The 11,690-nt window shown below is 42.9% G+C and overlaps 1 protein-coding gene across 1 annotated transcript in view; it reads right to left on the bottom strand.

Moving 5' to 3' along the window:
- Positions 1 to 1,247: 1,247 nt before the first annotated feature.
- The window catches only part of T265_07269 (hypothetical protein), a gene marked incomplete at both ends in the record, with an annotated part of 64,515 nt that continues 54,072 nt past the window's right edge, over positions 1,248 to 11,690 (bottom strand). The window contains 2 exons of the mRNA XM_009172747.1: positions 1,248 to 1,849; positions 10,957 to 11,347. Of these exons, the coding sequence (XP_009171011.1) occupies positions 1,820 to 1,849; positions 10,957 to 11,347 (421 nt within the window). The remainder of the gene's footprint in view (positions 1,850 to 10,956; positions 11,348 to 11,690) is intronic.

Here is an 11,690-nt window from a genome sequence, read left to right as displayed (position 1 = left end):
AGCCTTCACGCTCGAACACCTAGTCGGGCCGGGACAACGGCTTCGGGAGTGTTCGATTTATTAGGTAACCAGAAGAAACTGCGCATTCTTGAGTAGGACCCGTTATTGCGATAAATGATGCAAAAACTTTCACCCAAACGATGTCACACTATATCCAGATTGTAAGTTAATCAGTACGCCATTAAACCAGGCTTTGTCAAAATTAAAGTGAACTTTCAGAGTAACTATGATTACCGAAATTATTCAAACTTGTACGGCTGAAACAGGTTTCTCGATGCCAAGTCTTTACAGAAAGCACATGAAGTGCATGTTAAGTCCCACCTTTGGGTTCGTAATAGGGCTTAACTAATCAGGGCGCTTTTTGGCAGTGTGAAAAGATTTTGGGATTTTTGTTCAATTAAAGCCGAGCTACGCTGGAAAGCTGAGAAGCACTGAATAGCTGTTTCGTTTCCACATTACCAACAATCTATGAGTAGTTCGGAGTGAAGCTTCCCTCTGAGAAGACAGTCGACACGCGGGCCCACGTGATGTGAATCGAGTGACTGAAGCAGCAGGGGCGAGGTAACCACAATAGTGATTAGCAGTTAGAGGCCGAACAGATAAGTGCTCTGACTGCTAGCCTGGCGGTCTTGGGTTCGAAGTACGTACAGCTAATGATTCCCGGTGCTTATCGACTGTTAAGTACGGACAAGCATCACGTACAGGACAAACTTTCCACTACAGGTTTCCTTGAAAAGCATGCTACTAGTTCTCCTACCTACCAGCCACTCTTAAAAGTTTTCCGACAAAATGGGATTAGGCATCGTGCTCCATTAGGTCTAACGACAAAAAATAACCGCAGTCGAAGCTCGACCTTCGGAAGCGGAATTGGCTTACTTGAAGGCTCTTTGATTGATAGAACAAGTTTTGTGGGTGAGCAATCAACGGCAACGGCTATCGCTTTAAAAGCTCGCACCAAAAATCATTGAAAAAGTAAGAGTAGCGTAGGCTACACGTAAGCATTCTGAGGTGTCTACAATCCTGAACAACTCAACATAGGGGACGCCAAATCGATAGTGTACTTGGGGCTAAGTGCGAGCCAGTGTCAGACGAGCGATTACCCTATGCTTAACCTCACACAGGCTGGACGACGAACGGATAAGAGGAGAGTTAACTGCAGTCGGTAGGTGGATTATGTGGAATATTTGATCTACAACGGCTTCCCCATTAAAATGAACCCCAGGAAAAACCAGTGGACACGTAAAAGCACGAAAACCACAATTCAAGTGATGTACGAATATCACGTACTAGATATGGGGTAAGATGAATACCACAGATGAAATACCAGCATGGGTTCGGCGCACAGTATGCGACAGTAGGAAGGGGAGGCGCAAAAATGAAAGAGAAAACTCTTTAAAACTCTTAGAAAAAGAGAAGAAACACAAAACTGGTACAAGTGGGTTTCTACAGAAACATAGCTCCGTCGACCAGCGAAAATGAAAGGCAGTTTGTTTTCGGGACAGAGTTAAAACTTCCAACAACGATCGGGGATGGGATCTAAAAGGAAACTTCCAAGACTGTTGGCAGTTTGTTGATAGGCGCTCAGGTAACGTGATGAAATCGATGAAAAGTAAATGTTCTGTAATTAATTCAAGGTAAGAAAATAATAATACAAGTAATACGATGATCTGTTTAAAGACGTGTGTAGCTGCTCTTCTGAAAGCCCTTGACATGACGATCATCGTCGAGTTATTCAAATAATGGGGATACGGGTTGTTGTTTGTGGGAGGGAATGCAGCACCAAAAACAGATGAGGAGAAACTGGGTGTGCTTCGGAGAATCAGTTGAGTACATATGAATACTGCAATAGCTGAAGTGGAATGAAAGAGCAGAAGCAAAACAGATGAATTGTTTATGGGGTCAAGAGATGACCAGTGCTGTTAAAAAACTACAAATAGAATGGTGTTTTGAACACTTCAAAAACAAGCCGACGTATGAGATACAACAGACTGTCGACGTACAAAACCACATCTATCCGAGTTTTTCGCGCAGCGCAACCGTGGCGGTTAACCAACTGTACTACCGGTGCTCAACAGCTACAAACCGGAAAACCATTGCTCGGGTGGCATTAGGGATTCGTGATACCCACTAGTGATCAGAAAGTTATGTTTTTCAGCATAAACTGACTTTATCTCAGTGGAAAAACCTCGAGAAAGAACTTCAAAACCTCCTCCTTACTTACGAAATGTGTTGAATGGGGGAGCACTAAAACGACCACACCTCGTAAACTAGCTTGTTAAAACTAGTCACTTGGAAAGAGTAGATCAATGTGAACTTCTCATCGGTGACCAAGAAGCACTATAAGTATCATACCTTTGATCAATTAGAATCAAAGCTTAATATGTATTGAGTTTAAAAGCTGCATACCTGGTTGCACAACTTCGCTAACAGTAAAAATACAGAACCACCTGTATGGCAGATGAAATGACTCAAATGTGTTGATATTATCGATTGTGAGTACCAGTAAACTGATTAGTAAAGTCAAAAGGTGCTGGTCGTTGAATCATCGACAGAACTGTGTGTAATCTTGGCGCTTTGGTAACAGAAAATCTGTTTTGGCAACATAATAGAGAACAAGCAGTGGATGAAGAAAGCAAAAAGCAGAAAGACCACCGACAGCATTATCAATTATTGTATGGGCATCTTTGTTTCAGTTTATTATTAGTAGTAGTAGCGGTTACTGAGGGTTACTAGCTGGAGATGTGGGCACCTCAGAATGCTTGTGATAGACACCTCATCCACTCTTTTCTTCTTAATTTAAGGCTCTAAATATGACTGAGTAGAATTTTCGTCATCAACGCAGTGGAGTAGTAGTATCAACACTGACATTGCCGTCTGTGATGATAGTGGTTCAAACAATAAATGAGGTCGAATTTGACGAAAGGGTTTTGGTCGACAACTCGTTCATTCTTGTACTTCGTTGTTAATCTGATGAAAGCAACCGTCAGACACTGGGACGTTTTTGTACCGCCCTCCTGGTAACTGATTTCCAGAAGGAACAACGTGCTTTGAAAAGTAAAAAAGCCTAGCTTTGGAAAACAAAATATCGCCAATGCAGGTTCTGAGTGCAACCCTGTAGGAACCATTGAAGGCAGTTTAAAGGTGTGTTAAGTTATGCACCCAATCATATGGCCCGCACAACTACCCATGACACACCCTAAAAACTACGGTCGTGTTTGGACAGCTCCATTGGCATATAAAGGATGGTCGCATAAATGAATTTGAATGACTAAGGTGTGTTCATGTTCTGTAAACTTGTGCAAGAAACCTACGGTACTGATAGACTCGAAATGATGTGCGAACATTCACAGCCTAAAAAAGTGTGCAGCACGTCTCCCGATGGATCTACCAATATATACACGTACACACCGAAATGCATACCATTTTGGTCACTTGTTTTGTGACTGTTGGTCCAGCGGTTTCTCGGAATCCTCTATGAATATTTGGGAGTAATCATTTTTAAACTTTTTGATAGGGCCCACATCCCCCTGTATAGTCTACACATGGTCTTAATCAGAAAACTGTCTGGAAAGAGGATATCTCCAATTAGATCACATCGCATGAGCAAGAACATCACAACTGAAAGGAGACAAATTAAACATCAGTCGACTGGTTCTGAGGGCCTCTCACATCAGCTAAGGTGAAAATTCTGAGTGCTACAGGCGATACAAAAACGAACGACTAAATTTTATCTGCCTTGGTTGCCTTTCAGTCCTCTTCTAATGGTCCTTCCCACGCTCCGGAAGTATATATACCAATAGGAACAAATGACAATGGAGGTCTAGATGTCACCCGATACGAGAACAGTCGAAAATGCCGATCGGTGTCTGGATGATACAAGCTGGAAAAAAATTGAAGACACGTGGTACTTGCGGATGGATGACCAGAATCCGGTAGCAGAACATAATTGGGAAGGATAACTTAGGTGTTTTCTTTTTTTACCGACGAGCGGGTTTTGTGTATAGTAGCCACAGTATTTAAGGCTAACTATGTACGCAGAAGAGTGGGACAAGACAGAAGAAGTGTACGTGCCAGATATGGAAGTAGCTGCGCATGTGGCAGTTAGCTCGGACTAGAAAATCCTGAACAGATTTGCAACCTACCATCAATAAAACCCCACCATATTCGAAACGCACAACAGACAGATGTACAGGCGTTTAAAAAATGTTCGGTTATGACATTTTTGGTGCACAGTTGCTAGACGAACCGAAGGAATTACGAAGGGTGAAATACCTAACGTATACTGCACTCTCATCACCAATAAACTTTAGTGAGATCCAGGCTACAATGAAGGATAGGAATGTAGACACGTGATACCACCAGTGAATGCTCGTACGATTCGAAACAAAACATTCTCCAAAGAGCTAAACCAGTTTATGGGTAATTCAGACCGTCAGCTCAATCAACATATTCACGATGAAATCTTAGTTTATATAGCTAGGCGAGCTGCGGGTGTGTGAAATGTCTTTGGGTTGTTAAATTCAACCCTGTAACAACTGCAATACACGGGTAGTCCCATCATGGCCTGGTTACCATCAATCAACCGATGAAGTACGGTATAGGCTGTTGGAACAGCGATGCGCATCATCATAACCATCACGCACAACAATTCCAGTAATAAATATTGGTAAATAACCGCTAGAACAGAACAGTAGAAGGAAAGGGGAAAGATGGGGAGTTACAGCACACAATCCTGAATATCTACGGAAAGTCATTAGAAGAGGGCACCAGAAACCTCGAAATAGCAACGAGATTTAAGCATCTGACAATCAAACTGAAGTAAGGCGTCATCAGGTCGACTGACCCAACGTTCTTTGCGAAACTCACCACACAATGACAAATATTTAGCTGGGCAGTCGAACTAGGAAGTGACAGGATTGTCACCAGCTGGAACGGTCACGTGCCATGTTTTGTAGGGTTTCTAACAAAATGCATATGGAATCACGTGAACCCCAGTCGGGAAGGCGGAAAGATCTCACGGTTCTAAGCTTCATGGTTGCCGCCTACCACCAAGTAACGTTTCGCAGTTGGGCATGAGTATTACGTGTTCCAACAACATCAACCTAGTGCTTCTGTGTCATTGCTGATGTTACAGTTACCTTGTAAAAATGCCCTAAAGCATCAGTGAAATTTGCTTCTGATGCCAAGAATGACAAAAATTCACTGACAGTTTGTTCGCTGATGTATTCTGTCACGCTGGAACCACAACTCAGGCAGATTCCCGGATAGATAAACTGGTCACCAAACTTAAGTTCCTCTGGTTGGCGTTCCACAGGGACACAGCAGGGCTCAAAATTCAGAAGTGATAACTTGCACTTTGAACTTACGAAATGTCTACTGAAACCGGAGATCACATCCGGTATTCAATCTAGGGTAGACTGTGTGCTTTGATGGCCGTCAGATAACAGGAAAATATCGCCCAAGTCCCCTGGTGTTGCTCCAGATGTAATTTTGACACAAAGAGCATTGCTTACTTGAAATGTTCACTCCGTGATGATATAGGCGACAAAAGTGACCAGAAAAGGGGAGCCCATTGGTTGTAGAAAAACTTCTGGAAAGTCAACCACAAACCCTTACACAAATATAAGTCTGGGATTGGGGAGTATGAAGTGTATTTACAACTTTGGAAACATTCCTCTTTGGCAACGTTTTGTTTGACTAACCTATCTGCAAAGTCGAAGCCCTTTGAAAGCCGGGGAAAACTGCGATTGTTAAAAGGTGGTATGAAAAACGTTTAAGCATTTAACCATGAAGATGCGATTAGTGCACTCATCCGGGCGAAACCCGGTTTGTTGCTCTCAAATTTCGATCATACGTGCAGGCGTTAGGCGCCGCAGTATTAGAATAGGCGTCAAGCTGATACCTTTATGGTTAGTGGCCACTTCGAGCATTTTTTCGAAGCACAGGTAGGATGATCAATCGACCTCAGTTTTCTGAAACGTACTTTTGCTCCCAAATAAGGTCGAACTAGTTGGGACAGAAGAGGCACCAGCCACTTCAAGTAGTGCTGGGGTAAGCTCATCTGGCCCGGTGGGCTGATGGATTTGCAAGGTAGAGAGACATTGGGACTTCGTCAACTTGGGGGGCATTGGAACTAATTTGATCGAATAGAAGACATAGGTACAGAAGCAGAGGATCAACTGAACTGTTGTTGAAGATATCGTGCTCAACGATCTAGATCTCCAATAGTGTCTTTGAACAGTTCACCAACAAACAATCTCCTGGGTTGACGACTCATCACCATCCTTCTGCGGTGCCGGAGATACATCTTTTACCAAGAGACCGTCCTGCGAAGACCATTGTGGCTCATATAAGATAAGAGGTAAGAAAAGAGCACCCCAGAAGCCAAGCATCACGATCAGCTAGCCAGTAAATTAACCTTAACGGTTGGGACTGGTATGAACTTTGAGTAGCGATGCTGGCTGCTAGTCTACCCAAAGTCGTCACGAACTGCAGCTGGGGAGTAGATCAAAGTTGAGTTACTGGGCAGCTGATCACGCGAATGAGCTTCTGAAATGTCCGCTTCCCTTCGCAATCAGGTCGTATTTATAATGCTCAAGTTTGAATAACAGGTTGATAAGTACTTCTGTTAGCATGACTGGTATAGTTTAAATTATCTAACGAGAACCGCAACGATATTGCTGTGGTGACAAACGAATTCAATACCCGATTTTGTCCTATGTTGTGAAAAGCCGATGCAAGGATGAGGACAATCATCTTTGAACGAAAAATGCAATACTTGGTACAATATACAGAAAGGCTGGTGAAACTCCCAACTGCTCTTTTGGGAGATAAACGATTGCCAATTAATCAAGGACGACTGAGATGACACCCTGAATCGAAGAGCATCACCTACCATCTGAGGGAAATCTATCATCGGAGTATGGGTCGTTTTGCACAAAAAAGTTAACAGATTAAGCGATTTGGCCGTGGTACTCGGCGTACGGTTGATCTACAACACCAGAAAACAAAAGGACTGAGAATGTCTAAGGTTACTCAAGCCTAAACAGGCTGATGGATTCAAGTAATGAAATTCCGGGTCAGAAGCTTACGCAGAATCACGCAAAAACTCGTATCCTATCCACTTGACGTTGAAACGACCACCGCTAGCGGAAGAATCAGTCAGTTTCAGAAAGATTCTGGATGTGACATCAGCACTGGTTTTTAATAGTAAAAAAGATGCTACGGCCTAGTCTGCAATTCAAAAACCAAGGATGCTACTTGAAGATCCAGCTAGCAGATGCCCCAAAAATGAAAAGCGAGAGATTCCTTGTTTTCAAATGGAATAAAAAACACAACGGAAGAGGCACGAGATACTGGTTGTGCAGTCATTTTTTGAACCATGAAAACACAACTAGTGTGAATCCGCTCGATTCGTACAGAACAGACTGAGCCCTGTGTGAGGTGCAGGCTCGAAAATTCGAAGTTCAAACGCCGCTAAGTTAGACATGTTACGACCCCACGTAGTTTTCTAACTAGCCCAAATGACAAACAGCTATCCTGAGAAACACGTCAATAGCTATTTTGAAAAGCGTTGTACTCAAGACGCAATCGGTTGGTTGTGAAAGTCCTTCAGAAAAGACTGCTCATTGAAGCATCAGACTGGTATATCATATCCAACTACATCGATTCTTTCACGCAACAGGAGATGCTGCCTGGATCCGAACGTAAACAACGAATGGTATCCGGTACATAACGATCAAAGGAAGTCAAGGTTAGTTGAAACTGGAGGAAAAACACTGAGGGGGAGTGGGACGTTGATCATTTCGAGGGGGTAGCTAGTGCAATCACTCCCCCAAATGACACTTTGTATGGAGTCAAAAACAAATCCATTCACTCAGAATAACAGCTGGCGTGATGAAAGACAGTAGTAGTGCACATTGGAATGAAATTTCGTTGGAAACTTCATCAGATACTTTTACAATGCACAACAATACAAGCCATCTGGCAGCGTCTACAGACCCTCGACATTTCAAACGCAAAGAAAGAGGATGTAACCTTAGATCACAGGACGTCCAAACAAATAATAACCGAAAGGGACCAACCCGCGGTAACTGGGAACAAAGAAATCTATCCCACTTTCATCAAGGAAACGATAGTTCCGAATTTGGACGGTGTATAAATGGTCATGTCTGAGAGTTAGGGCATGTAGACGAATAAGGATTTGTCTAATTTTCCGGCTTCTTACAGCAATATGTTTTGTTTTTGCGTAACACACTACGCATAAGGTTGCTGAAAACATTACAGAAAAGGCCAATATAAACGAGACAATTCAGTTGAGTTCCCCATGAAAACCAAACTCTATGCAGATGAGAGTATCTGGCGAATGGTCTGTCTCATTTTCGAGAATGCGGTCAACGCCTGAGGAAACGACGCTGTGCGCCAGGTAAGTCGCCAAAAACCGACTCTCACGTACGGATGATGAGATGACCCTATTCGTGCCCTGAAAATTCATGTTTAATCAGTATGCATGTTTCAGCCGCTATGGTCTCATGGATAGAGTGAAAAACAATTACCGGCATGCGTCGGAGATGTTCCTTTGTGTTTTTATAGGGCACCAAACACGTGACTGAGGGGTTTTTGTTTGAAGGTGGTTCCGTATGGAATTTAAAAAATAGTCAAGGAATAGAGGATCCGTTCCTGTGAGGAAGTAATCTTTATGTAGGAAATCGTAGGAGGATGAAGTGGCGTGAAAAATGTATTTTCAATTCCTACAACAGACTTCAGAGATCATTGGATAGGCTCGCTTTTTTTATGCATTCCCAAGTTTACTTAATATTTGGACACACAAATTGGTCGGACTGAAGCAAATATACGAATATGAGCAAACAACGGAGTCTTCATAAACCACGTGCACGGCGTATAGAGGGAGTTCATATTAGTCGTCCCTCACAAAATTCATTTAGTCATTGCTCGAAAGTGTTCCTTCGTGAAACGTGATCAACAGAAGTGAAGCCATCTACTGGATGACATAGAACAGAGAAACATATGGGATATTATGTTACGACAATGTAGTCAGATCTCAATTAACAGAAGCTACCAGGAAAGAACACTAACTACGAAAACCTGTTACTGGGTCCGAGGTGCACGATGTGCGTTCACTGTTTAGAGTTGTCTGGATAATACAGTAAACCAAGCGCACGCATGCAAACAACAACATCAAAGTCAAGGCAAATACACATGCACGAAACAGTGGGACGCATGACCAAGACGGTGGACAACAAGCTACAACATGCAGAGGTAGGTGGGCAGTCGAAATTCGAGAAACTTGCAACCGGAGAGTGTACCTGGGAGTTCAGCAGATGCCAAGGCGTTTTCGTTTTCGTGTCTGCTGTCCAAAATGGGAACAGAGCAGCGGTATGTGGCAACGTGCAAGCGAATGCAGATTATAAAACATTTTCAGGAGATACAAGCAGGGTAAGATGACCGGATACTCGCATACGAAATCCCAGTAGTTTTTACATTGGTCAGAGAAGTTCAAGACCAACCAGACCCGCAAACAGCTCCAAGCTCAATAATTCGGCTTCTATCGACTCAAGTCGGGAGTAATGATATGGACATTCATACAGAGATGAGCGAAATGGTCCCTCAGTTACTTGCACCAATAGCTAGTATACGCACACAGAAAACTCTGCCACGAGGTACTACAAATACATGTAACGTACGAGTTAAAGTTCCTTGCGGAAGGATCCTCAACATGGATGGCGGACAAACATATGATGAACTAGGCGAATAACGGACACGTAACTCAGTTTCTACTCCAACAACAACATACGTGATATCCTGGTTCACTAGACAAACAAACTATTCTCCAAGAAGATAGGTTATGATTCTGCCAAGAATTTCTCAGCTACCCATAAAAGCATCTTGATGTTCGCTACAGGTACAACACATAAAGCTAATAGATAATATGGTCTTACTGGTTACTTTAAAAAGCAACTTTCAGGGAATTCAGCGGCCAGAGAAATACGTGACATATTTCTTGTAGGTTATAACCTCCGCAGTATCCGGAGAGACAGTATGTGAGTGTATTTTCCTTTTTGACCGCATTATTGGTGCCGTTAGGCTTGCTTATCTGATTTCAACAGCCTAAGGGACGAAGCTCTTACCGATGGCAATTTCGACCTTCTTGAACCAGACCCACCATACATGCAAATCAATCAGACAAGATGAGCGATTCGTGTTCACGCTTTGTGTCAAAAGACCAGAGGGCATAAACAAGTGAAACAGCTTACTTGCCTGAACGGGTTCTCGAAGACTGCTGAACTGGGAAAAACGAACTAACTTCTTTAGTGGAAAAGGTTGTGGTAACTCTCAGAAAATTCTGATAAAATGTAGTAGCTGCTGCCCATCCAAGTTTCAACAGACAACGCCACGCCACGTTTATACGGTTCAATGTATAGACACGTGACCACCACGAGCAACAGGTAAAAGAGACTAATATTTATCCACGAAGTATATAACCTGGCTGGCCCAGGTTCTGTAAAGAGTAAGAACCAGCAAAGCTGAAGCCAGTCAGATCATTTTCAGAAAGAATTAAAGAAACTTGGGATAAACTGTCACGAATATCACTTGCAGGGAGTCCGTGAATCTTGTACGAACAATTTTGCTTCGCTATTCGCAGACAGGAAGCTGCGGAAAGTCAGTCTACAGGGTGACGATTACACATAATAGCCTTGAAAAGCAAGAGCTGGTGCCTTTCTAGACAGACACTCAAATATGCAATAGGCTAAGACTCAGAGGCACCTTTATGGAAACCATGACCTTCAACACAGAATCAGACGGAGGCTATAAAAACCCAAAAGGGATTCCATCTGAAGCGACATTGTTTATGATAGTCAAGCGATCAAAATTATTGTACCCTTTGTACTCAATTGAAAGCTAGCAAACCCGAAGTGAGTATAATGTCAAACGTACTGGTTTTGTTCGAGACACTGTGGAATAGGTGGTTCCACTGCGCAGTCTCGATTCATACGACTCGGATGGCACTGAGGTTTGGTATCCTGCAAGCGGAATCCAAGTACCATTGGTATAGTGAGCTAGCGAACCAGAAGGAAGCTTGTACCGGTAGATTTGGTTCGTAAGGCTATCCGAACCACCTATACCAGGTGAACTGCGCAAATATTCGCTGAAGTCTTCTACGGGCTGTTGACCCAATTTGTTCCGATGAGAGCGAGTATAGTAAGGATTTCTAGTTACATCATTTGAACACACGCTTGGCGAAATCGTATAGCTCGGGTACAGAGTATGTTCTGAAGCGGAGGAGTGCGACCGCGTTTGTGGCCGAATGCCGATATCGAGTTCGTATCTAGAAGAAATACAGGCATGCGCAGGATAAACCCCGTAGGCAATAACACGTTTAAGGTTACTTTAAGAAACTAGATCATTAGCGGACATGAAAAACTTACGACTTAAATTCAGGAAACAAGCTGATTACATGGATGCCAGAAATAGCAACAACAAATGTCTGTGGTGAAAGCGGGAACTATATTCCATGATCCCCAGAGGTTATAAATAGCTCACAAGAAAACAGATATAAACGAGTTTAACTTTGGCTTAAAAAACAATTAAGTCCTATATGATCAATCACGAAAGTATTTTAAAATTACCAGCAGGTGAATTATCAGGTAATTAAAGAATTAAGGCCATCA

Source organism: Opisthorchis viverrini, assembly GCF_000715545.1.
Source record: "Opisthorchis viverrini unplaced genomic scaffold opera_v5_163, whole genome shotgun sequence".
In the NCBI taxonomy this organism is placed as follows: domain Eukaryota; kingdom Metazoa; phylum Platyhelminthes; class Trematoda; order Opisthorchiida; family Opisthorchiidae; genus Opisthorchis; species Opisthorchis viverrini.
Note: the sequence above shows the minus strand (reverse complement) of the source record. Positions and strands in the feature narration are given on the sequence as shown.